Source organism: Neofelis nebulosa, chromosome 11 (genome assembly GCF_028018385.1).
Source record: "Neofelis nebulosa isolate mNeoNeb1 chromosome 11, mNeoNeb1.pri, whole genome shotgun sequence".
NCBI classification, from domain to species: domain Eukaryota; kingdom Metazoa; phylum Chordata; class Mammalia; order Carnivora; family Felidae; genus Neofelis; species Neofelis nebulosa.
Genome location: NC_080792.1, coordinates 94,858,474 through 94,884,850, shown reverse-complemented (window position 1 = coordinate 94,884,850; position 26,377 = coordinate 94,858,474). Strand labels below are relative to the sequence as shown.

The 26,377-nt window shown below is 63.6% G+C and overlaps 1 protein-coding gene across 3 annotated transcripts in view; it reads left to right on the top strand.

Moving 5' to 3' along the window:
* Positions 1–26,377, top strand: part of GALNT9 (polypeptide N-acetylgalactosaminyltransferase 9) — a 104,823-nt gene that overhangs the window by 46,782 nt on the left and 31,664 nt on the right. For 2 of the 3 annotated variants that reach the window (XM_058691554.1, XM_058691553.1), the window contains exons 2-5: positions 2,940–3,120; positions 19,027–19,193; positions 20,780–20,954; positions 24,759–24,956. In XM_058691554.1, coding sequence (XP_058547537.1) covers positions 2,996–3,120; positions 19,027–19,193; positions 20,780–20,954; positions 24,759–24,956 — 665 coding nt within the window. In that variant the 5' untranslated portion in view covers positions 2,940–2,995. The remainder of the gene's footprint in view (positions 1–2,939; positions 3,121–19,026; positions 19,194–20,779; positions 20,955–24,758; positions 24,957–26,377) is intronic. The other variant, XM_058691555.1, reaches the window with a different exon arrangement.

The following is a 26,377-nucleotide window of genomic DNA, read 5'->3' as shown; positions in this document are numbered from 1 at the left end:
TTTCTACCCAAATCAGTGCTGGGGCGTCTTCGCGGTGGAGGCGGGAGCTCTGAGACCGGCCCGGGGGCATAAGGCATGGCCCTGCCCCGGCGCCCCCACCCTAGACAAGCGTCCTGTTCACGGTCTGCCAGAGCCTCTTGTTCATGCATTCGTGCTTTTATTGGTTTCGCTGTTCAAACCGCCCCGGGCCTGCTGCCGAGACCGTCTGGTGACGGTGAGCGCGGAGGGCCGTGCCTTGCCGGGGACACGCGTGTGGCACGTGGGCTCGTCCACACGTGAGTTACACGGGTGCTGGCCAGTGAGTCAAAGGTACATGTCCAGCGAGGTGACTTTGACAGGAACACAGTAAAACTGGGTTGTGTACTGGCAGGTTGATGGAAACGTGACCAGGACCTTGCTCCCTGGCGCCTCACCCCACGTCGGTGTTCAGGGTGCTCCCTCTTGACGGGGACATCCCTCTTTCACTTTCTGTAAAAGCACCAAAACCACGGAAACGCCTTGTGCAAATTTCACGGATTTTTACGGACCGCTGGCGGTCACGCGCTCTCCTGTGTCACAGGCCTCCTGCCTCCCTTCCCCTTGGAATCCGCCGGCCTCCCCGGAGCAGGTGCTCTTGTCTGGGGCCCGGGGACGTGGTGGCATGTGACTGCCGGCCGAGTTCCTGTGTCCACAGGGCACACGCTGTGTATTGTTGCTACCTAAAAAGTGGACAGAAAGTCAAGATCCGAGCCTACCAAAATGCACACATTTTTGGAAATTAATAGCGTCTGGAAGGCAAGCGATGACGCCTTGACATCTGAAAGCTCTTCGCGGGGGGGGGGGGGGGGGGGCGGGGCACAAACCGGGTCGGGGGCTCGCCTGAGGCCCCCTCTGCAGCGAGCAGGTGGCGAATGCGGGCTCGCTCCTCATTTTAGAACCAACCTACAGACCAGTCAGGGAGGGCTGGGTCACGCTCGTCGAACAAAATGAGATGCCATAAGTGACCTCGGACGATGTGGGAGCGATGGCATAGCTATTTCTTTTTTGGGGGGTTATTCATCGTCTTATTTTTAAATTGTTATTGTTGTCAGAACAACAACATGCAAACGGCCTTCTTGACAAAATTTTCAGCGCATGACAACTACGGGGCTGCTAACGAGGCACAGCTCGTGCCGCGGACCTCTAGCTTATTCGTACACGGTTAGGAGTCTGTATAACTGGAGAAATATATGTGTAAATGAAACTTAGAGCCGTTGAGCAGAACTCCCGGGAGAATGCTAATTTTTCCTTTAACCCGCTAGGGAGTCGGCAGGCTGTGTCTAAAGTGACGCTTCCAGAAATAGAGCCGAAAGTATTCCTCTTAAGGTCACAAAGGCAACCCCCGGCATCACCGAGAATAATGCCACAGCCGGGACCACGGGAGGAGGGCGGGTGGGTGGACTGAGCCCCGCCCCCCCGCCCGTGCACCTGCAGGCGTCCAGGGAAAGTGACCATAAGATCCCGCGCATGTGCGGGGACAGAGAGGAGAGCTCAAGCCAGAAAAGTGCTGTTCTTTGCAGAGTGGGGCTGGCACAGGAAATGCTCTTTCCAGAGCTTTCTACATTGTTTGAATCTTCTGACCTGTGTGCATCTCACTTTTACAAGTGACTTTGAAAAGTGACGTGAAGAAGCCCAGTGAGTTTTCAGGGCCTGACCCTACAGGCTGGTTCTCTCCCTCTCCTCCAGTCCTAGCCCAGTCCAGCCCTCACCGTGGGCCCACCCCGCCCCTGGGCCCCCACCCCCTGCCAGGCCCCACCTCCAGGCCCCACCCCTTGGGTCCTCCACCCCCCACAGCAGCCCCCCCCTCCCTTGGGCCTGGCCCTGAGCAGCGACACTGCTGTCCCCTCAGGTTTGGGGGCACATCTGCCTTTGGGAGGTGGCTATTTACAGACTTTTGAAGGCGGAAAATGCGGTGCAGCACAGACGTTTAAAAATAGCATGATTATATGTATTTTTTTACAACATTAAACTAAGAAGCGGAAATGATTTATGTGTCACATAATTTTTCAATTTTACACCCAATGCATACCCTTCCATCCTACGTGGTTAACCGGTTTATGATGGAGGATTCCGGAAAACGCCGAGGTTCTGTGGCCTGGGGCTCCCCTGCAGGGCGGCAGCGTGGGGAGGGGAGGGGTGGGGCCGGACTGGAGGGCGGGTACAGCTTGGATTTCGGTTTGCGCCCCTGGGGGGGGTCTCGTTGAGTAACAAACCTCAGGGGGGCAGTGGCGCAGAGAAGAGCCCCTTGCCTGAGGTGTGGCCTCGGGGTCGGCCCTCCCTGGGGTCTGAAATCTGGGCCGAGGCGGGACTGCGCACTAGTCTGCGCAGCTGGGCCGGGACTGGGGTCCCCGCCCCACGGAGATCCAGGGTGCTGTCCCCACGCGTGCGGTGGGTGCTGCGCTAGGGTCCCGTTCCCTCGGAGCCGCGTTCCCCTCTGGCAGGAGTGGCCACTTAGAAGAACCTTCCAGAAGAACAAGCCCCTGGCCTAGCCTTCGGTAGCCCACGAGCACGCGGGCCTGGTGGCCCTGAAGCCCCGCCCATAGGCCGCGTCTCCCGCCTGGCCCCCCAGGTCAGCTCCATCCAGCTCAGCGCTGGAGGCAGGGTCCTGCGGCCGGTGTCCTGCGTGTCGGGGGCTCTGGGACTCCCGGGAGGCTGCGGGTACTCAACCCAGCTAGCGTCCCACTGTGTGCAGGTCAGAAAGACCCACGACATCAAGGGTCGGTGAGCATTTATTTATTTTTTAATTTTTAAAGTTAACAGACTTTCCTTGAATTCCGAGCGTCAGGGTCCCTCAGCGAGCAGGGGGTTTGCCAAGTTCGGCCTGAAAGAAAGGGGCCGCCAGCGGAGGCTGGGGGCGGGCGCGGGAGGGCACGGGGGTCCCGGGGCCTGGCTGACCGCCCTCCTTTCCCGTTTCCCGCCAGGCCTCGCCAAGCCCATCGGCCTGGTGGAGGGGCCTGGGGGCCTGGGCCAGGGCGGCATGGCGGCCACCCTGCGTGAGGACAGCCAGGAGACAGAAAGCAAATACGAAGAATACGGGTACAACGCGCAGCTCAGCGACCGCATCTCCCTGGACAGGACCATCCCGGACTACAGGCCCAAAAAGTGAGTTCGCGGCCCTCCTCCCGGGCACCGCTCCCGGGCACCGCTCCCGCACACCCCGCACCCGCGAGCTGCGGCCCCCGGAGCACGACGACGCGTGCGCTCAAGGCCCTGCAGGCGGCACGGGGTCGAGACCCGGCACGTGGAGTCGGCCACACCCGCGACCGCGCCGCCTTCTGGTGTCTCTGTCGACACAGACGCGCGCAGGTGTAAGAAAGCCGGCTTGGACTTGCGTCACTGCTTGTGGTCCCGTCGCTGCGGTGGGGGCCCCCCTCTCCCACCATCTAAAGGCGTCCACTATTCCCGCCCCCGGCCCCCCAAATCTGTCGCCGGCTGCGGCCTGGCCTTGAGGCCTCTCAGGACTGAGCCCTGGTCTACAAGCGCGGCATCCTGTTTGAAAGCTCCTTAGGTGCCTTGGCGGGGACGAAATTGGAACAAAATGCCATATTAAGCGGACGTCATTGCGTGAAAAAAGTCCCGCCAGCCTGGCACCTGGGTCCTGGAAAGGAAAGGCAGGCTCGGCCCGGCTCCTTTCTGTGGTTCCGTCTGCAGAAGCGGGGCAGGCGGCAGGGAACCCTGGACTCCCCGGGGGAGGTGCTGAGGCCCGGGCTGGGCCGGGGGTGGGGGAGGGGGTGGTGGTGACAGGGGCGCCGGGAGTGGGGGTCCTGGTGATGGGCGGGGCCTGGGCCCTGGAGGAAACTCCATGAAGGGGGCGGGCGGGGAGCATTTCTGGGCTGCGTCGAGAGGCCCTGGGGTGGGAGGCCGTCCGGGAAGCCCCGCGAGAGGTGGGAGGGCCGCCGGGCCCGGAGGGAGGAAGCGTGGGCAGGTGCGCGTTGGGCGTGGTTACGGGTGGGGCCCGCTGGCGCACGTGGTGGGGCAGCGGCGGATTCGGGGACGGCGGAGGTGGCCGCAGCTCCCCGTCAGTCGCTCCGAGGGTGAGGTGCCCGAGCGCAGGTCTCCCAGGTGAGCTGGCGCTGGGTGTCGGCGTGCGCGTCTGCGCGGGGCTGGCCGTGCGGTTCCCGAAACCCGTGCGTCTGTGCTGCGGCAAGGGCGTTAGGTGCGGCCTGCTCTCTGGAGCCGCACGGTGACAGCTCACTGCCCGGCTCTCCTGCTTGTCTTGTGACTTCGTCCCAGAGAGGTTCCCCCTTCCTGGGTGGCCCCGGAGGGCGGAGGCCCGGAGCGCGCGCTCCCGCGGCCTCAGCCACAGCCACGGGCGAGAACAGTTTTGTGTTCGAGGGTACCATCGATTCAGCATGAGTAAGGCCGGCTTTCCTCTTGTGAGATGGAATAACGATTCTTTGTTTGAGTAAAAAATGCAATTAAGTGTAAAACAGGCCAGTTTGAAGAAGGATGCTGAGTGAAGGACGCGGGGGACGTCCGGATGTGACAAAGTCACAGACACGGGCTTGAGTGACTCAGGTTTGCGACGTACCCAGTCTGTGCTCGGAGAGTGTGGCTGTGAGTGTTTGAGTGTGCACGTGTGTACATGTACGTGTGGATGTGTGTGTGCACATGCGTGAGTGCGTGTGGTAGTCCTGAGTGCCCCCCAGCGTGCCCCGACCTCTGGAGCAGGACCTAAATAAGTTGCCCGTCAGGCTTCACCCTGCGGCTGGAGTCGGGCGCTGTTCTTGGCTCTGAGCTGGGCACCCGCGGTGCCTTTCAGAGACCCCCCCGAAGCCACCCCAGGCTCAGCAACTCGCTGAAGGGACTCACCACGCTCGGCAAAGCTGTTACACGCCCGGTGCGGTTTGTTAGAGGACAGAATGACATCATGGAGAACAGGGCAGGGGCCAGGGGAGCACTTAATTTTCCCAGCAATGGCGGGTGACCGCACGTATGAAGAATTACAACAGGGGACTCATTCGAGCCCTGGTGTCCGGGGTTTTTTTGGCCGGCCGACCTCAGTCCCCGTCCCCAGAGGTCTGGCCATGCTGTGGCTCAGGGCTCCAGCATAGATCACTCCGCAGCATAGACTATCCCACATAGGCGACGACGCTCTCGTCAGGCAGGATGTCCCAGGGGCTCAGAAGCCACCTCCCAGGAGCTGGCAAGGGCCAGGCCTTTCCTGTGCACGTGGTAGGAGTGGCCCCCACCTCCCATGTCACCGATCTGATCGTGGCACTTGCAGCCTCGGGGACTTCAGCCACCAGAGACTCTAGGAAGCCTGTCCTTGTCTGTGTCTTCATCTGGTGGCAGTTGTGGCCGCAAGGGAGCCCAGGGGGCCGAGGACACTTACCCCTGTCTGCCGTGGCCAGCCCTGGGCTGGGGGCAGGCTCTCCTGGTGGTCCTGCTGCATCATCCACCGTCAGAGCAGGACACGTACAGGACAGATGGGAGCGTGTGTGACAGACGCTGTTGTCTGCCTCCCTGGAATCCTGTTGTCTTTCTCTGGGCACCAGCTCCCCCTTCGCACAGGGGAACCCACAGGAAACTTGCTGTTCCAGCTGCTGTTCCAGCTGCGGGGCAGATCACAGGATTTGGGATTAAGGTGATTAGAGCCTTGTGTCCACCACCTCAGCAACTGGCTCGCGGCTGTCACGTGGTCTGGGCCCGTCCAATCAGAGTGCACCTTGGAATTACCTCAGGCCATTGGGGAAAAAATCAGGCCTTTCAGTCGAAGTAAAATTGCAACTATGGGAACTTGGGGAGCGTAGCCGTCTTATTATCATGAAAGGGAGGCTGGGAGTTCCCACAACCCACCCGTGAACCCCGAGGGCAAATGCAGTGCAGGGCTTGGCAGAGCTGGGAGGTGGGGAGGAATCAGGTTCCAGTGCTACTGTCCCGGCACCTGGATCCAGCTGTTCCTGAAGCTAGCATTGCAATAAATTATAAACAAATGAAAAGTCTTCTAGGCTCTGTAGTAAACTGGCGCATACACATATACATTTATAAATCTCTTGCTTAATCAATTGGAATTTTGTTTCCTGCTTCTTAAAGCTGCAAGGGCCCTCCCTGCTCCGTGTGGCTCATCCCTGCACACCCTTGAGTCCCCAGAACGTTTGGCTCCGGCATCTCACTCTGCTGGGGTTTGCCTGAGCCGCAGATGCTCCTCTGGGTTTCCCTTTGAGGACTGAGACCCACCGCCCTCCCCTGAGTGGCGGAGACTCCCCCTGTAGGAAGCCTCCGTTTGCCAAAAGAAAAACCGACGGGAGCGATCGGCTCCCTGCCAGCCTCACGTCGCAGAAGACATCAGGGCAAACCCTCAAAGGGCCGACATTTACAATACGCCTCAGTTGATAGAAACCTGACTTTACAGACACTCCGACTGGAAGGGCACAGCTCCCCGCCTCCCTGAAGTAGACAGTGTGGGTTTCATTTTCTTACATGTTTATCTGTAGCCATTTCTTTCCCAAAAAGAGAGGCAGGGGCTTTGTGATCGGGACGTGCACAGACCAGCCCCGTCACGCGTGTGAATGACAAGCCGGAAAGAAGCCCTTCCTGTCCCGCCGGCTCCTGGCCTGTCTGGACGTGCTGCCCCCCCCCCCCACCCCCACCCAGGGGACAGCGTCGTGGGGGTTACTCGCGTGCAGCCACAGCCCTCATGCACCCGTGGCTTAGAACACGGCCGCAGTGTCTAGGGGAGACTCATGCAGCTTGGCGAGTGCAGGGCCACTCGTGTCCCTGGGGCTTGTTTAAGAAGGTGCTGCGGGTGCTGCCCTGTGCCAGGGCCTTGAGGACCGGCATTGCCCACGCTCTACACACAGGAGACCTAGGCAGGAAAGGTCAAGTACCCGCACTGGACCCGTGGGCCAGAGTTTGCCGAACCCCGTCGTGCGGCGTGCGTTCCCCCCAGGCTCTTACCGTCCCCACAGAGCCCAGTGGGGCACGTTGTGTTTTCCAAAGACGGAATCTTCTTGAATCTGCCCCCTCCCCCGCCCCCAGGGTGGGACCTGTGTCCCTCTCCCTGAGCTTGGCTGGCCGTCCTCTCAAGGAGGGCAGAGGTGAAGAGGGCGGTTTTCGGGGTTTCCACCCCGGCCCAGGTGTGGGCCCGCGAGCTGCCATATAACCAGTCCGCAGGTCCCGAAGCCCAAACGTGGTCGCTCAGGGCGCCCCGTGGCCAGGCCTGCGAGCACTCAGACAGAGACGTGCCAGCCAGGGCCGGACGCGCTGCAGCAGGGGTCGGAGGGAGTCACGCACAGACGAGTCCACGGAGGAAGGCCGGGCGGGCCGCTGCAGAGTGCTGAGTTCTGGGTTTGTGAGGCCAGTCGCCGTTTGCGGGAACCTTCCATGAGGCCACGCGTCAGGAGCCACGCCTGGCGTCCAGTAGGCCCTCACCAAACGTCTATGGACGACCGAGCGAATGAGTACATGAGTGCAGTTCAGTCTATGCCCGTTTTAAGCTTTCAGAGTTCGATTCCCTAGATGGCCTTGCGCCCCGTGGGGCCCATCCGTCCAATGAGAAACGGCCTTGCTCTTGGATTCTGACAGCTGCAGCCGCGAGAGACACACGTGGGATGTGGGAGTGTGTGTGTGTGTGCGCGCGTATGTGTGTCTGCACGTGTGCGTGTGCCTACCCATGTGTGCCTGTGTGTGCACGCGTACACGTGCGTGGTACGTGTGTGTATGTGTTACTGGGTGTACGTTTGTGTGCGTGTGTGCCTGTGCATGTGTACACACATGTGTACATTAACGCATGTGCAAGTGTGCCTGTGTGTGCACGTGTATGCATGTTAATGTGTGTGCAGGTGTGCGTGTGCACGTGTTATGTGTCGATGGGTGTCCATACATATTTGTGTGTGTCTGTGTGTGCATGCCTGTGCATTGTGCGCGTGTACCCGTGTGCACATGTGTACATGCACCTGTGTGTTCACATGTGTGTGTGTGCACGTGTGCGTGCGCATATGTATTTGTGCGTACGCGTGCACGTGTCTGCTCGTGCCATGTATATTGTGTGCATGTGTACCTGCGTATGTGTACACGCATGTGTATGTTAACGCATGTGCAAGTGTGCCTGTGTGTGCACGTGTATGCGTGTTAATGTGTGTGCAGCTGTGCGTGTGCACGTATTATGTGTCGATGTGTGTCCATACGTATTTGTGTGTGTACGTGTGCACGTGTACCTGCATGTGCTGTGTGCGTCTGTGTGTGCATGCCTGTGCGTTGCGCGCGTGTACCTGTGTGCACACGTGTATGTGCACCTGTGTGTTCACGCGTGTGCATGTGTGACTGTGTGCACGCGTGCGTGCGCATATGTATTTGTGCGTACGCGTGCACGTGTCTGCACGTGCTGTGTGCATTGCGTGCACGTGTACCTGTGTGCACACGTGTACGTGCGCCTGTGTTTGCGTGTGTTCACGTGTGTGCATGTGTGTGCACGCGTGCCCGACAGATCTGTCCACTCTCCAAGCAAAGTTCTCACCCGCTTTCTCCCGTTAGATATGTTATTGATTTCTCTTTGTCTGGAGGTAGGTAGCTTTTCTAATTAAGCAGCAGCTTTAATTATGCCACAAAGCACATAACGTAGATCTTGATTATTAAGACTGGCCCACGGGATAATAAAAGGGAGACCGGCAAATCCAAATTAAACAGGATCATAAAAATGAGTGGCCGTGCCCGAGCTTGTCCTACATCGTGTGCAGTAATGCCCCCCCATGCCCCCCCCAATGTGTTTGCAGAGCCTTCGTGCATATTAACTAAGCTGCGAATGGCCTGGCTGTCAACTCTAATAAGTCGTATCTAGTGGACGGAGAACCAGAGGTACCTTGCGCCTGGTCGCCACTCTGAGTGCCTAGGGTCTGTGAGAGGGGGCAGGGGTCTCAGACAAGGAGATGGGGAAAACCGGGGCGTCGTCACGGAAGCGTGCGGGGTGAGCCGTGGGAGAGACGCCTGGTTCCTTGCCTCCCCGGGGAGCACGGAACTGCAGGCTGGGCGGCATCCTGGTGACCAGGCAGTCAGTTCCCGAAGGAGACACGCTTCCCTTCTGCCCGCCCGGAGCCCTCGCTCTGCGCCTGGCCCCTGGCAGGTCCGAGCCCCTGGGGGTGTCCGAGGGAGAGACTGGACGGGCTGGAGGTCACAGGCCCCGGAGACCGTGCATCTGGGCGCTGAAGCCTCGCGCAGCCTCCCGGGTACGTGAGGCGCCTCCGGCAGGAGACCAACGTGACCCCGTGTCAGGAGGCGAAGCTCGCTGCTCCGCCGGGAGGGACGCCACACCTCATTCCTTCTCCGTCCTGCGGCTATTTCTCCAGCGGCACGAAGGGCGTCCTCCAAAACTTCCATTAGTGTCGCTGCCGCGGCCCCGTTTCCTGTGGCCGGGTTGTGCCCGCCACGTGTTCTCACCGAGACCTCGGTGACACTCCCTGTGACCCGGTGATTTGCAGAGGCCTCGGTGACCCCGCAGCCGGCTCTCTCACCGGGTGCGTGAAGACCTCCAGGCTGCCACATGGTACCCATCAGGGTACCGGGTGGTGACCCCACGAGCCCTGTGACCGTCCCCCCCTGCCTGGTATGAGGAGGGGCGTGGGAGGGGTCTCTGTGTGTCCAGTGTCCTGTTTCTGACACGTGGGTGTTTGCATGCGAGTCTGTAGCCTCCAAAGCCTTTGCCGTGAGGTCTGAGGACAGCGTGCCTGTCCGTCCGTCTGTGAGTACACGGCGAGGTGAGCCTGTGCCCCGCAGCCGGGGACACGGGCTGCGTCTTGGCCCTGGGGCCTTGTCTCGGCGAAGACAGCTGGGACGGCCGGAGGTGCTGGGGCTGCGTTGACTGTGCACGTCCGGGTCTGGGTGCGTGCGACAGCGAGTGTGGTCTGTGTGTGCGCTCAACTCCGCCAACAGGCACCTCGAATAAATACGAGCCATTAATGTCCTTCCCGGGCCGCCCGTCTCCGTGGTGTGTGCCTGGGTCTCTATGGGAGATGGTGTCTGTGTGTGTGCACGTCAATTTGTGTGCGTGTCACGTATGTGTGCACGCATGTGGGCACACACATACAGGTTTCTGGAAGGTCTCACGGCCGGCTGCCTGGACAGACAGATGGACTCGGTCTGGGGAAGACAGGACCTCAAGACAAGAGGCTGTCCTGTGCTGCTTTCGCGGGGGCCGCTCTGCCTCTGTGTCCCCTCAGCAGGGGTGCGGCCTCGCTCGTCCGGGACTCCGTGTCCCTGCTGGCGTTCCCAGGGGGGTGGGACGGGGGTGGGAGCGGGTCACACACAGCGGGCCGGTGCCGCGAGCAGGAAGGCGGCCACCAAGAGGAGGAGACGCTCCTCGGGTGACCCACCTCCGAGAGCCTCCAGACGGCTGTTCCCAGAAGCATCCGTCACGGCTTCCGAAGGTGCAGCCTCCCGGGTGCGTGCGGCGCCTCCGGCAGGAGACAAACGTGTCCTGATGTCAGGAGGCGAAGCCCGCTGCTCCCCCGGGAGGGACGCCACACTTCATTCCCTCTCCGTCCTGCGGTTATTCCTCCAGCGGCACAAAGGGCGTCCCCATCAATCTCCATTAGCGTCGCTGCCGCGGCCCCGTTTCCTGTGAGGCCGGCGGGGACGTGCCCGCCACGCGTTCTCCCCGAGACCTCGGAAGAGGCTTTCAAGAGCCTCGGCACCACCCCCGCTCCTCTGTGGGTTCATAAATCCTCCTAGAAACGTCTCTGCGGTTAAGGATTTCCTGCCTCTCCGGCTCCAGGTGGGGGTGTGAAGTCGCAGCCGCAGCCCCCGCGGCACGAAGCCCAGCCCTCTGCCGCGGGGACCTGAGGCACTCGCGCTCACCCCCACCCCGTGGGCCGGGCGCCCATGTGCTTAGCGGATTCCCCACTTAAGCTACATTCCCATTCATGGACTCAGAGGCCGGACCTGGACAGGGTGCGTGGGGACGGGCTCTGAGGGCCTTCGGGGCTCTGCGGGGGGTCCGGTGGAGGCTGGTGCCGCCTGGGGTTGTTGCGAGCCTGTAGGCCTGCCGCTAGCGGCCCCCAGAGCGCCCACGCGTGGCGGTCGGATTGCCTCCGTGGCAGCTCGGGGCTCTAAAAACAGGCTTCCTGCTCTTGGTGACTCCGCGTGGGAGCACCTGGCGTTGCTTTGTGTGCAGAGAGGCGCTCGGGGACGCTGGTGAGCCGGGTGGCCACGGCGACTGACTGTGCGTGACAGTGTTTGGGGTACACGGGCTGGATGACACTCCAGGGAGGAGTGGGGTCCCCCTAGAGAGAGCGGATGTTCTCTGTCGATGACAACAGTTTCAGACGAGACAACAACTCAGCCAGAAGTGGCTGCATGATGACGAGATCCCTGACCTCACAGGACAAGTCTGCAGTCAGGGTCCACAGTGGTTTGACTGGCAGCGGCTGACAGAGTCAGGGACCCAGGTTCTCCCCAGTTCTCTGCTCTGCCACATCCAGAATGTCGGGCTTCTCCCCGCATGGTCACAACGTGGCTGCAGCAGCTCCGGGTATCACATCATCACAGGTCCACTTCCCCACGGGCTAGAACAAACATGTTCCTGCGTCTTGTCTCTGTTCAAGAATAGAGAAAACTTTCCTGGAAGTCCCTGCAGACCCCTCCCTGGGCCGGCTGTCCGTCTGCCTTGTCAACCGTGAGGGCGGGATGCTCGTCTGCTCCTCTCTACTCCTGTGTCGTTTGGCTTGCCCAGCGTCTGGCCTCTCAGGATTGTGGGGACGCCCTGGTCTCAGGCCCCGGGGCTGGCCGAGGATTCAGCTGAGGGGCTAGCAGGCGTCACCCTCCCTGCCCCCACGGAGGGGAGGCCCGAGCGGGGGCTGTCTGCGTGCTGGCTGAGGGCGGGCTGGGGACGAAGCCCTGTGCCAAGAAAGCCCAGCTCCCGTGGATGGAGCCTTGTCGAGACGGGGGCAGTGAGACGCCGCCCCCCCCCCACCAGCACCCCGCACCTTAGGGAAGCAGGTCCCCATGGTGCACGCGGCAAGCGTTCGGGCCAGCGCCGGGTCGGGACCCCCTCGGTCGCCAGTGACAGAAAACCCACCTCAAACTGGCTTAAGCGAGAACAAGAGACGGGGCGGGGGGAGGGGGTGGAGAGCAGAAGCACGTGACAGTCACCAGGGCCACCCGTGGAGGAGCACACGGCAGGGTCCCCGAGCCATGGCTCCGCCGCGCGGTCCCGAAGGAAGCCGCAGTCCCGCGGCGTCGGAAGCTTCGCGCTTGGTGGAAGGAGCCGGGTGTGAGGGCAGCCTGCCTCAGGTGACATGTGGCCTGTCCCCAGGGGAAAGGAGAGCCGGGTGACGCAGGAGAGCCCCGGGAGCTGCAGCCCCCGGACAGAGGTCGTGGTCACGCTCCCACGCGGTAGACGCGGGTTTTACCGCTGCACCAGCCGTCGCGCCGGGCCTGTGCTGGACGACGGCGCCTTCCGTGTGCTCAGTGTTTTCCACGGGCTTTGTGTCGGGGTGGGGGGGGTCGCGCTGTGAGTAAAGGAGATGATTTTAATGCAGGTTTGTGCTGGGCCGACACGAGCGGCATGCACGGCACGCTTCTAATTCGAACAACTCGCAAGCTGTGCGTGTCCGCGACGGGCGAGACGCATAAGTGCAGGTGAGCGCGGTGGGGAGGCGGCGGTGGCCCCGGGGGAGGCCCCGTGCTCTGGGAGCACTAGCTGCCTCCGTCCCGCGGACACCTGCGGGGGTCGCGACTGTCTGCGGGCCCCCTCACCACTGCCCGCTCAAGTCCCTGGATGGAGACCAGGCCCACGGTGTCCTGCCTGTGTCCTTGTGACGCCAGCGTCCCTGCCCCGTGACGGGGGCCAGCGTGGAGTACACACAGCTCTCGAGGCCCCCCCCCCCAGCCCAGGCTGCCCTGAGGGTGCGCGGCAGGCCGGCGTGGCTGCACCCCACCCTGGGAGCCCTGGCGGGGCGGGACGGGCCTCGTGGGCGGGTGCTGGCGTCCCCACAGCCATGTGGGCCTCTGGGCTGTCCCCCAGTCATGTCCCCCTCCAGACTGTCCCCACAGCTGTCCCTCCCTCGGGGTGTCCTTACATCCATGTCCCCTCCCCAAGGCTGTCCCCCCAGCTGTGCCCCCCTCCAGGCTGTCACCCCAGTTGTGCCCCCCCCACAGCCCCCAACTGTGCCCCCCCCAGCTGTCCCCCCAGTCATGTCATCCCCTGCTATCTCCCCAGTCACATCCCCCTGGCTGTCCCCCAACTGTGTCCCCCCCTTGGCTGTCCCCCCAGTCATGTCCCCCCCTGGCTGGCCCCCCAGCCATGCACCCCCCGGCTGGCCCCCAACTGTGCCCCCCCAGCTGTCCCCCGAGTCATGTCATCCCCCGCTACCCCCCCCAGTCACATGCCCCTGGCTGACCCCCAACTGTGTCCCCCCTTGGCTGTCCCCCCAGTCACATCCCCCCGGCTGTCCCCCAGCCGTGTCTCCCCCTGGCTGTCCCCCCAGTCGTGTCCCCCCAGTTGTGTCCCCCCCAGCTGTCCCCCCAGCTGTGCCCCCCCTCCCCGGGCTATCCTGCAGTCACTCACAGACATACGTGGGTGTTACTGGGCTCAGGGAGGGGACAGCCCACGCACAGGAGATGATGCCGGCTTAGTTTCTGTCACACCCAGGCTTAGAAGTGTCCGTGTTTGCCAAGCTCTGTGTTAATCTATCTCGTGTTTTACAATCGTCATGACCACGATCAATGGACCGTTTCTACAAAGGCCACCTGGATGCACCAGATCCTGTAACAGATGTGACCTGTCGGTTTTCTAGTCCCCGAATGGGACTTATTCTTGCTGGAAGAACGAAGTGGAAAGAATCTCAAGAAGCACCATCCTTCGTGGGAAGAATTCCTCCCAGACCGTGGTCTCTGAGGCAGAGAGGCAAAGGCGGAGAGACTACCCGGTGAATGCCATGACACGGCGGGTCCCCCGTGCACCTCAGGCCCCCAGAGCGCAGTCCAGAAAACAGAGCGCCCTCAGGTTATCCAGAGAACCGACCCAGCCCAGCAGCGTGTGTCCCCAGGCTGCCCAGCCCCGAGCTGAGAGCACCAGCTTCCTCTGTCAGCTGGAAACTCGGGGGTGCGCTACCCTGGCCCCAGGCGTTGTCCCGACGCCCATGCAGGCTCCCCACGGACCCGCCCCCCCGCCCCCACCGCGTCCTCCCTTCCCGTGTGTTCCATGCAGATGATTTCGGTTCACAGCCCCTGGGCCACGCAGCCTGCTCTCTCTGCTCACCCGGTGTTTGAGCAGAGACCGCATCTGACCCTGACCGTGCGCCCCGCCCCTCCCTGCTCCTCACGGCGGTCAGGTGCCACTCGCGACGATGCCCCAGCGCACCTCGTTCCTGGGGTGCCCCGTCGGAGGCGAAGGTGGCGGACTGTGTTTGTTGGCACCCGCCCGTTCTCACTTCTATCTGCCTGATGGGACGCCCGCCCGGAGAGCCTGGGTTGTGACCACAGCGTGCCGGCCTCCCGCTGGGTGGCGCGTGCTCAGACCCGGCAGCAGGCCCAGCTGACTCAGACCTCCCTCTGCCTTTCTCTTTATGGGCCCCTGTCCCTGGAATCAGGGCCACCCGAAGCCCAGCACGTCCTCACCCCGAGATCCGTAACGTCAGTGCGTCGGCAAAGTCCCTATTCCCAAAGATCACATTCGCGGGCTCTTCTTTGGAGGAGGCTGGCACCTTTCAACCCACAGCCACTGGGAAGACTTCAGCGTGGAAGTCCACGGGACGAACCGTTAGCACAGTAGGGCGCCTTCCTCCCACCAGGAGCGCAGAGGAAAAATCCGGGGAGGGAGCCCCGGCGTGGCAGCCTGGGAGTCAGCAGAGCCGCGGGCTCCTCCGTCTTCCGTGGGACCAGCTCCCGGCTCTGGACGGTGGTTTTGGCGAGGCGCCTTCCTGACTCTGGGACCCCGGAAATGATGTGAACCGAGCGTAAGCCAAGCAGTTTCCTCGGGCCACAGCGACTGGCCCAAGCGCAGCGCGTCCCGGGTCAGCCGAGGAGACCCAGGGGGCTTTCCCGCGGGTCCTGGAGAAGAGACGCCTCCCCAGCGCTGGACACCGGGACAGAGGAAGGTGTGCAGCCAAGAAGGGGCTCCCGCGGGGTCCTGCCACGTCCTCTGAGCCCCTGGCCGAGTGCGCCCAAAACCACGACGCCCCGGCGAACCCCCTCGGGCCAGTTTGGTTGATTTTCCGCCCCGCGGGTTGTTCCTGCCGGATGTACCTGCCCGGCGGAGAATGGAGAGTGTATCCGGAAGGTTCTGTCGCCCGCTCTCCTGGGAGGCTTGTGCTGTCCCCAGAGTGGCTGCCGCCTATGGGCCCCGTGTGTGTTTCAGAAACCAGCAGGGGCGCGAGCCTGCGGCGGGACCGCTTCCGTCCCGTGAAGGCGGCGTGGCTCTGAGGTGAGTGGCCGCCATCCACACGCACGATGAAGAGCGGGCTGCCTGGCAGGGACGTCCACAGCATGTGGAAGGCACCTTGCAGGGCCCGCCACCGGCCGAGGGGCCAAGAGCCAGCGCCCCGGCACCGCCGCGCCATAATAAACCCCCGACTCGCGGCCGCGTCAGCGTCTTGGAGGACGGAAAGGGGCCCCGTGTCCCCCGGTCCTCGCGTGGCTGGTTCCTCCCCATCCTTAGGTCTTTCGTGGGCTGAGCTGTGTCCCCCAAAACCCACACGGGGGAGCCCTGACCCCAGCAACGCAGGATGCGACTGTGTGTGGAGGCAGCACCCTACAGAGGTGATGAGGTGAAGTGGGGTCCCCAGTGGGCCTGCCCCGTCCGACTGAGTCGCCAGGGAGAGCAAAGCAGGACACAGACACCCGGGGCTGGACCACTGAGGACAAGGCAGGAAGATGGCGGCTACAGGCCCAGGGCAGGCCTGGGAGGAGCCAGCCCTGCCACACACGGACCCCCGACCACGCCTGCATCCACACCCCCACCACACCGGCACCCGGCCCCCCTCCAGAGCCCCCTCCAAACCTGCACCCGGACCCCCCTCCACACCTGCACCCGGCCCCCCTCCAGAGCCCCCTCCAAACCTGCACCCGGACCCCCCTCCACACCTGCACCCAGAACCCCCACCACACCTGCACCCGGACCCCCACCACACCTGCACCCGGACCCCCCACCACACCTGCACCCGGACCCCCCTCACACCTGCACCCGGAACCCCCTCCACACCTGCACCCGGACCCCCCTCCACACCTGCACCCGGACCCCCCTCCACACCTGCACCCGGACCCCCCTCCACACCTGCACCCGGACCCCCCACCACACCTGCACCCGGACCCCCTCCACACCTGCACCCGGACCCCCTCCACACCGGCACCCGGACCCCCCTCCACACCTGCACCCGGACCCCCCTCCGCACCTGGACCCGGACTCCCCTCCGCACCTGCACCCGGATCCCCCTCCATACCTGGACCCGGACCCCCACCACACCTGCACCCGGACCCCCCACCACACCTGCACCCGGACCCCCTCCACACCTGCACCCGGACCCCCCACCACACCTGCACCCGGACCCCCTCCACACCTGCACCCGGACCCCCACCACACCTGCACCCGGACCCCCCACCACACCTGCACCCGGACCCCCTCCACACCTGCACCCGGACCCCCACCACACCTGGGCACCCGGACTCCCCTCCACACCTGCACCCGGACCCCCTCCACACCTGCACCCGGACCCCCACCACACCTGCACCCGGATCCCCCTCCACACCTGCACCCGGACCCCCCCACCACACCTGCACCCGGACCCCCTCCACACCTGCACCTGGACCCCCCACCACACCTGCACCCGGACCCCCTCCACACGTGCACCCGGACCCCCTCCACACCTGCACCCGGACCCCCTCCACACCTGCACCCGGACCCCCCACCACACCTGCACCCGGACCCCCTCCACACCTGCACCCGGACCCCCACCACACCTGCACCCGGACCCCCCTCCGGACCCCCCACCACACCTGCACGCAGAACCCCCACCACACCTGCACCCGGACCCCCACCACACCTGCACCCGGACCCCCCTCCGGACCCCCCACCACACCTGCACCCAGAACCCCCACCACACCTGCACCCGGACCCCCACCACACCTGCACCCGGACCCCCACCACACCTGCACCCGGACCCCCCTACCACACCTGCACCCGGACCCGCCCTATCCCCGGACCTGGGCTCCCACCTTCAGATGGTTAGGAGCACATACCTGTGGCTTAGGCCCCTCGGTCGGTGGTGTTTGTTACACGGCCAAGTTGACAAGGCAGAGCTGAACTTACCACGGGGTCGGTCACAGCTCCTCCCTGGCCGCCTAGTCTTCAGACCCCCCAGTGGCCCCACCAGTGGCCCCACCTCTTCGCCTTTCTCTGTGAAAGCACACTGCTTTGGGACAGCAACGCGTGACCCAGTGGCCACCTGAGAGATCCCCTGGACGGGCAGAGAAAGCAGCCCTGGCTTCCCCCACACCTAGGAGCAGCCGGGACGAACTCAACTGGGACGGAGGGGACGTTCACACGTCAGGGCCCGTGAGCAGGGCGTCCACGTGTTCACAGACTTGTGCCAAGGGACTCATGCGTGCGGGCCCAGCTCCATGCTCTCGGGCTGTGGGCAGAGAAGGAGCCTGCTCTCGGTGGGGGGACCCCGAACTGCAGACAGGTGAGGGAGACCACGCAAGAGGACGGTGAGTGGCAGGGAGCAGGTGCGGGGAGGCCGGCCTCTCAGCCCACCGCACGCCTCCGTTCCCCATGCCTCCTGCCACCAGCTGCCACCCCCGAGACGAATTTCCGTCCTCAACTGTCTTTTGTGTTGGACCCATCGTGCGAGTTCATAAAAGTTGTGTGTTCCAACCTCACTCCTCCAAGGAGAAGTGGGGTGAAGGCTTCTCATCAGATGGCGTTTTTCTGAGTGACGGATCCTCGTGGCTGTGCACCTGTGCTGCACGTCGTGGCTGTGCACCTGTGTGGCGTCGACAGACCGCTCGGCCCCTCCAGCCGTGTGCTGGGCCTGCACCGGCCCGGGAGAGGCTGGTGGCTCCAGCCTGAACTTACTGTGCAGGAGGGAAGTCGGGTTGTGTGTGAGTGTGTGCGAGTGTGAGTGGCTGTGGAGTGTGGGCGTGGGAGCATGGGTGTGTCCACCTTAATCGAGTGGCCTCTGCCATCAGAAGGGACCGGGTGTATTTACACGAAGCTTGGAGGCACACGCACTTGGCTGGCTTCCTCCCGTGTTTATTTCGTATTTACTTGGTTGTCTCTTTCCTCCCGTCAGCGTGTTTCTGACGGTTCCACTGCGCTCCCGCTCGTCTCCCTCTGTCCCCTTGTGACTTTATTCCACGACGCTCATGACATCACAGCCCCTCGCCTTCTCAGACTCCCCATAAACGGGCGTCATCCAGTTACATGGAAGAAGGAGATGTTGCTCGCCTTCCCGGGGACCCCGCCCCACCCCCGGGACCCCGCCCCACCTCTGGGACCCCAGGACTGCACCCCATCCCCCAGGATCCCGCCCCATCTCCTGGGATCCTGCCCTACCTCCGGGACCCCGCCCCACCTTCGGGACCCCACCCCATCCCCAGGACCCCACCCCACCCCTGGGACCCTGCCCCACCTCTGGGACCCCAGGACCCCGCCCCACCCCCGGGACCCCACCCCACCTCCGGGACCCCAGGACCCCAGGACCCCATCCCACCCCCGGGACCCCACCCCACCTCCGGGACCCCACTCCACCCCAGCCTCCAAGACAAGACACTGGGGAGAACTGTGTGTGCCCCCCCCTTGTGCTACTCTGTCCTTATGTGTGGCCGAGGCTGTGACCTTCAGCCCCTCGTCCCTGCAGACCCCTCGTCCGCAGCAACTCAGCGGCTGTTTGCACCCCTGCAGAGCATCACCCCGGTGCGGGGCTGAGGCTCGGAGCTGCACACGCGCCTTTTGACAGACGTCTTCCGGAGGCCGGGCGTCCCCACTTGCGGCCTTGCCCTTGGGTGTGAGATTTAGACCCGGCCAGGGGGGCGCGCCCCGCGCTGACCGGTGCCCGTGAACCGTGTCTCCCGCAGGTGCAGACAGATGACCCACACCGCCGACCTGCCCCAGATCTCTGTGGTCTTCATCTTCGTCAACGAGGCCCTTTCCGTCATCCTGCGCTCCGTGCACAGCGTGGTCAACCGCACGCCCTCGCGGCTCCTCAAGGAGGTCATCCTGGTGGACGACAACAGTGACAGCGGTGAGTGGGGCCTGCGAGGCTCGCCGATGGCCTGCAGGAGCTCGGGCCGCGCTCCCGGGAAGCGCCAGGCCAGCGTCCTGCCCACCGCCCCCTCTCCGGACTCCGCGGGCCCCTTCACGCGACCCTCCCACCTGTGCCTGTTCTTCACGTGGCCTCCCTGCTGGGGGCCTCTCCTCTTCGGAGGACACCTGTCCTTGCGTTAGGGCCACCCCAAATCCAGGAGGGTTTCTTCTCAGGATCCACAGAGACCCTCTTTCCAAATAAGGTCCCATTCCAGGTTCTGGGTGGACTCGAACTCGGGGCTCTGTTCGTTCCCCGCAGACGTTGTCCAGAAAAGCCCAACAGGCCGAGTTCACCTGTCACTGTTTGTGTGTGCAGGGCCCTGTGCTCCAGCGAGGGTCTGCGGGGAGAAGCAGGGCTGGTGCTCACGGGCGGGGGCCCCCATCCACCTCCCACACCCGCCAGGCACCGGTTCCCGGGCGGGAGCAGAGCGAGAAGCCTGAGCCTGCCACGGGCGGCCCCCAGACTGAGGTCCCCGTGGGCGCATCATGGTGGCCTCTCCTCTGTGCTGCGGAGGGGACGCTTGGGGGATGCCTCCAGAGCCCTCCAAGGGCAGGATGGGGTGGGAAGGACCGGCTGTCCTCCCTGGGGGGTCCCCACCCGCCCGTAGGGTGGGTGATGCGGGGGACAGGTGTCTTCGGGGCCCAGGCGTGGGGGGTGGCCCCTGCCCAGCCGCCAGCAGCAGCCCCCCTTCTCTTCTCCTAGCGGCCCTAACCTGCTCCAGGTTGTTACCTTTGGGAGTTTCCTCAAGTCGATTCCTGTTTTTGTCCGTGCCTTCATCAATTTTTTAATAATTTATCGATCTGAAGCTCTCATAGCATAAAATTAACCGTCTAAACAGCAAGTGCGCAGCTCAGGGGCAGGAAGCACACCCACACTGTTGTGCAGCCTTCCCCACCGTCCGTCTCCAGAGCGTTCTGTCTCCCACCCTGGAGCCCTGTCCCCACTGAACACTCACCCCCTCCACTCCCCCCACCCCTGACACCCCCACCCCACCCTCTGCCTCTATGAATGTGGCGACCCTGGAGGCCTTGGGGAAGTGGGGTCACGCAGTGTTTGTCCTTTTCTGTCTGGCGTATTTCACTGGGTGTCATGTCCTTGGGGGTTCATGCGTGTCGTGGCAGGGGTCAGGATTTCCCCCTGGCCGCGGCTGAATATTCCACGGTGTGGATGACCACACCGTGATCCCCCATCTGTCCATCTGTGGACTTCCTCCCTCTCACGGCTGAGTGAATCAGTCCTGTTTCCTCCCGTCCCGGTGACACACGCCTCTGTCCAGTCGGTCCCGTTTGGCCGTCTTCTGTTTATTGTCCCCCTGCTGGAGTGCCAGCCACACGGGTTGGGGTCTCGCGGCTCTGCAGTGTCCCCAACCCCTTGAGTCACAACCCGCTACGGCAGGCCTTCTTCGACGGCAGCGAACTACGGGCCCGGGGCTCGCAGCGGCCCAGCCTGCCCACGCCGACCTGGGGCGATCTCAGAGCCCTCCTGAGGTGTGGGTGCGATGAGGCGTCTCTGTGTCCCTGCAGTGGAGCTCAAGACCAGTCTGGACCAGTACGTCAACAGGAGGTACCCGGGCCTGGTGAAGATCGTTCGCAACAGCCGGCGGGAAGGCTTGATCCGGGCACGGCTGCAGGGCTGGAAGGCGGCCACGGCCCCCGTGGTCGGCTTCTTCGACGCCCACGTGGAGTTCGGCACGGGCTGGTGAGGGCAGGGCGCAGGGGGGGCGCTGGCTTTAGGGACTCCCTTCAGGAGCCCGGGAGGATGAGCCTGGGGGCCCCCGGCATCCGGATCCGGCCCAGGGGATCTGTGGGGCACACGGCTCGGGACGCTTGAACGTGAGGACTGTTGCGTGCCCTCACCTCGCTCCCAAAGGGACTGGGACTGGCCCGCAGGATGGCATAGCACGAGCACACCGGTGTGGGCTCGGATCCGGGAGCACACACGGCTTTGGGGCACTTGCTGTGGGCACGTGCTGTCCAAGGCTAGCTGCCCAAGGCACCGGGCACGAGTTGGGGGCAGTTTCTCATCCCCCGTGGGACCCTCTCGTCACCATGCAGGGGGTGAAGTGGGCCTCCAACCCAGACACCTGCAGGGGACTCGGCCAGGGAGGGACTTAGACGTGTGACCTCCACCCCGCACCCCGGCGGGAAGGCCGGGCTCTGGCCCTGGGCCTGTGCTTGCCCTGCAGGCCTGATGCTCAGCGTGGCCTCTGGGCCAGCTGCACGAACTGCAGGTCTGCGTGGCCTAGGGTGTTCGGGTGCGACCCAGGGGTCCCCGTGCGAGCCGGGCGTGGAGCCTGGGCCCCCTGACACCTTCTCCATCTCCGAGGCGGCCAGCGATGCCTTAGGAATGGCGTCAGTTGTCCCGCGAATTATCCACAGCCGGGGGGACGCGGGGGTGGCCCGGACCTCGCCGACCCGAGGCAGGTGGTGCACCAACGTCCTCACAGTGGGTGTCTTGGCCGAGCAGCGGGAAGTGCTTGAGAGTTTTCTGGAAAGTGCTGGCTGTTAACTTCTCGTCTGGCGGCTGGGCCCTGCGCAGATGAGCGAGGACCTTATGGTAGCTGGGAGAGGGGGAATGTTCTAGGTCAGGGAACAAGAGTCAGGGTCAGAAGTCCAACTTGCCAACACGGCGTGGGCGGGGCGGGGGCAGGGGAGGCGTGCCTGTCTCCTGGTCCTCGAGCCGGGAGCCGGGAGCGCGGCCGGGGTGCGGGGATTGTTGCCCGGACTGCGGAAGCCGCTGCCGGCAACGGACTCCAGACCCTCCGGATCAGATCGGTGCTTGCCTGGGAGGCGAGGGGATGCTCTAGACGACGGAGTGTGTGTGTCGGGAGTGGCCCACGGGCAGAGGGAGGGCCGACCCCAAGTGTCAGTGTCCTGGGGCTGCCAAACAGTGACCGCAACCCCCCGGGCAGCTCAAACAGCAGACACGACTCCAAATCCTGGGACACAAGGTGTCTCACCGCCAGGAGGCACCCGGGGAGGGTCCCGCCTCGTCCTCTGGCCTCTTCTGTCCTCACACGTAGCGTGTGTCTCTATTCTGTCTCACAGGCGGGCCCCTGTCGTTGGATTTAGGGCCACCCTTGTCATGCAGGATGCTCTGCTCTCAAGACCCTTAGGTTAAACCGTAGCGGGTGGGTCCTTCACTGAGCCAGGGGAGGGGGGATGGGGGGGGCTGAGCCGCAGGGAAAAGTCAGCCCAGGGTGGCCAGCGTGCCCATTTCAATACAAAGTAAAACTCAGGATTCTTTTTTAAGTTTATTTTATTTACTTACTTTGTGTGTGAGAGAGAGACAGAGACAGAGCACGCACGCGAGCAGGCGAGGGGCAGAGAGCGAGGGAGAGAGAGAATCCCAAGAAGGCTCTGAGCTCTCAGCACAGAGCCCGACGGGGGGCTCGCACTCGTGAGCCGTGAGATCATGACCTGGGCCAAAATCAAGAGTCGGACGCTTTGCTGACTGAGCCACCCAGACGCCCCGTAAAATTCACGATTTTTATATCAAATCTCCCAGCGCATGTTTTTAAGCTTCGCGAAGCCAACGTAAGACATTCGCCGGGATCCCACGGGAGGGAAACGGGGGGATGTGCCGATTGAAGACGGCGGGGTGGATGAAGTCCTGAGCCTGTGCGGTTCAGCTGCACAAGCCCTGCTGTGCGTTCTCCCCGGGGCCCCAGCTGTCTGGGAGGGCCTTGCGCCCCGGGGTCTCCGATCTCGTGCTTTCCTGCCAGCAGCAGCTGGCTCCAGCAGGGGCTCGGCGTCCCGCGGGCCATGGAACCTTCTTCCTTCCCCTCTCCAGGAGCATCCCAGCTGCCCCAGGACCACGCGTTTGTGGCAAGGGTTGGTTCTGACCCTGCACGTTTCACAGAGACGTAAGTCTCTTCTGCTGGACTTAGCCTCCTGGCCCCCGCGTCTCTCTGCTCTCCCACCCTCATGAGACAGTCCTCCTCCCACCAGGCGTAATCACCTTCTGCCGTTAATTACGGATTATCGTCTTCCCCCCCGACCCAGGCCCGCTCCCCAGTGCTGCGTGGGTTGTGCACTGCACAGCCGTCCTCGGTGGCCATTCCTCCCTCCGCTACATCGCAAGCTCCCCCAAGGAGACATTTGGGAGAGCCAGGAGCTGTCACATCAGACGCAACTTTAAACCAGTGTGACTTTAATTTCCACAACCCAAAACCCAGCTATCCATCTGCAAATAGTCCCCCCCGCCCGCCCTCCCCGCCACGGTCGCCTCCACACAGATCCTGCCTTGTTAGCAGACGTGACATTTGCAGAGGGCTTTGCTTCTCTGAGGCACTTTGCTGACACTAATTAATTAGTCCTCCTCGCAAAGCCGAAAGGCAGCTGAATACCCGGCTCTTGATCAGAAGGGTGGGAAGAAGGCCACACGGCACCTGTCACCAGGTGGGACCAGGCGACTCACCCCGGGCCCTCCTGTCCCTCCCGATAGCGCCAGCCCTGGTCCCCCAGCAGCAGGCGGCCCATGACCACAGCTGGACTCCGGCCCAGAGGCTGGGCTCTGGTGGCGTCTCATCCTCAAGGGGATGGGCCACCTCCAAGGGGGAAGCCTGCTTCCGCGGGGATCGCGGCACAGAGTCTGCAGCCCAGAGAGGTCGCCCGAGCGCCCCTGGTGCCCCGCTCTCTGGGTTCGCCGCGTATGCTGCCCCCACTTCTCCAGTCCAGCCACCTGCCTGCTCCCCAGGCGCACGTCCCAGGGCTCCCGTGCTGGCTGTGTCCTCGCCCATCCCCCTGGCACCCACCGGCTGCCCACCTCCTTCTGGTCGTTGCCCAGGGCAACCTACGCAGACGCCTATTTAAAACTGCAACTCCAAGTTACCCTTGCCTTGCTGTCCTTCCCACGCGATACCTGTCACCTTCTAACATACGTTAACTTCTATGTTGATGCCTGGCCCCCGACCCCGTCGGGGCTGACACATGCTGTTGTGTAGGTTGTGCACTGCATTAAAGTACCCGGTAACCTCTCTCGTCCCCTCCAACATAAGTTCCCTGAGGCGTGGATTTATTTCTAAGCTTATGAATGTATTCCGTTGTTAGAACAGGGCACGGCCCTTACTCGGTCCTCCAGTTCATGTTTGTGAGCGAATGTATCTTCCACAAGAGCAGGGAAGGAGGGCGGGGAGTGGGGTTCTGTGGAGGGAGTGGCTGAGCTACAAGGCTGGCCGGTGGCCGGCCCAGCCGACCTGCAGGGGCTCTGGAGCCAGGCCTGCTCTTCAGGGGTGTCGCATCCCGGGCCCAGATGGTTTTATGTCCTTGGTGTCAGTCCTTGGCTGTGGGCAGCCCGGGAAGGGGAGGGCAGGACCCCAGGCGGGGCACGTCCGTGCCCCCCCCCCCCAGACTTGTGGCGGGGAATCTGTGGCACCTGCACCCCGTGGGCCGGCGGTCACCTGATGTCACCCTGCCTGTGGGCGGCGGGCCCCTCGTTGGGGCACAGGGTGGGGTCCCCGCCCCCACACCCCTCCTCACAGGCGTGTGGCTCCCCCCGCAGGGCCGAGCCCGCGCTCACGCGGATCCAGGAGGACCGCCGGCGCATCGTCCTGCCCGCCATCGACAACATCAAGTACGACACGTTCGAGGTACAGCAGTATGCCAGCGCGGCCCACGGCTACAACTGGGGCCTCTGGTGCATGTACATCATCCCCCCCCAGGACTGGCTGGACCGCGGCGACGAGGCGGCGCCCATCAGGTGAGCCGGGGCCGGGGCGCAGGGGGAGCGGGGGCTGCCGGGGGCCGGTGCTCTGGGCGGGACTCGGGGGCCTGGGGGCTGCCCCCCGGCATGTGGCCTGAGTGGCAACCGGGTCGGGTGGGGACAGAAGGAGGGAGACCGAGCAGACGAGCAGAGAGGAGGAGCCCGTGGGGGAGAAGCAGACACGGACAGGGGACAGGGCACCAGGGACCGAGAAGCCTGGAGGGAGACAGGAGGAGCCGGGCAGCGTGGCTGCGCAGGAGTCAGCGGTTTCTGCAGACAGGGCTTCAGACGGAGAGCCCACAGTTGTCCTCAAATGCATGCACGTATTCAGGTCGGCTCCCAGACGTGAAGGCAGAGAGATTTTTGCACAAGATACACAAATCCAGCACCCTTTGGCAGGTGGGAAGGCTCACACTCTCGCGAGGCAACCATTGGCTGCGGCCGGGATGGGGCCCCGTGTAGACAGGCGTGGGCCTCCAGAGGCCCCAGTCCCTCGCTCCCCATCACCCCCAGGCCCTCTGCCACCTGCTCGCGCTGGCTCATGTTTGCAGCATCGGCTGCGGGGTGCTGAGCCCCTGGGAATCCGCGCTCCGTGATCAGGTCCTGGGGATGCAGCCGTGGGGCCTGTTTCCTGGGACGAATGTCCATCTCAGGACTCGCTGACCCCCCGGAGCCTCTGCAGACCTCCCACAGGGGTCTGAGATTTCAGGGGCTGGGAACCGTCCCTCTTCCTGTCTGTCCAAGCTGGCGCGTCCCTGCCGAAATCCTGCTGAAACGGGTCACTGTGCGTGGGAGTGGCCGAGACCACGTGTCATTGTGCCTTCGGAAGCTCTCTCTCCCTTGGGAGGGTCTTGTGGGGGCTTCCGGGCCCCCACCCCCTGCTGGCAAAGAGCCACGGGCACTAAATCAGGCCCCCGCACGGCCTGGACGTCCAACAATGTCAGCCGACAGCGGGGATGGACAGCTCGGCCCGAGCCCCGACCTCCCTGACTTGAGGAAAACAGCACCGCCAGCACGGAGGAGCGCCCCGTACGAGGGGTCCCCGGACGCGGAGCAGCAGTCCCCTCGGGGCCTGGGGCCCGGCTCTGTCCCCACGGCCGCTTCTCAGAGGCCCTCGACGCTCCTGGGAGCTGGAAGGAGCAGGAGCTGGGGCTCTGGAGCCTTTGCCGTCAAAACCGGGCCCAGAGCCATCCGAGCGTCCAGAAGCCGACCGACGGGCCGGGAGCCAGGAAGAGCGGTTTGAAAGTTACTTTTCTTCGTTCACAACGCACTAGGCGTTCCCCAGCTAGGAGCAGAAGAGGGGCCTAGCGTTTCGCATTTCAGGACTCAGAGACCCCAGGTCTGGCAGCCCCTGGACCCCCTGGGCTGCACCGAAGCGGGATTTTCTGGCCAGATGGTGTCTTGTCGAACTTGGCTCC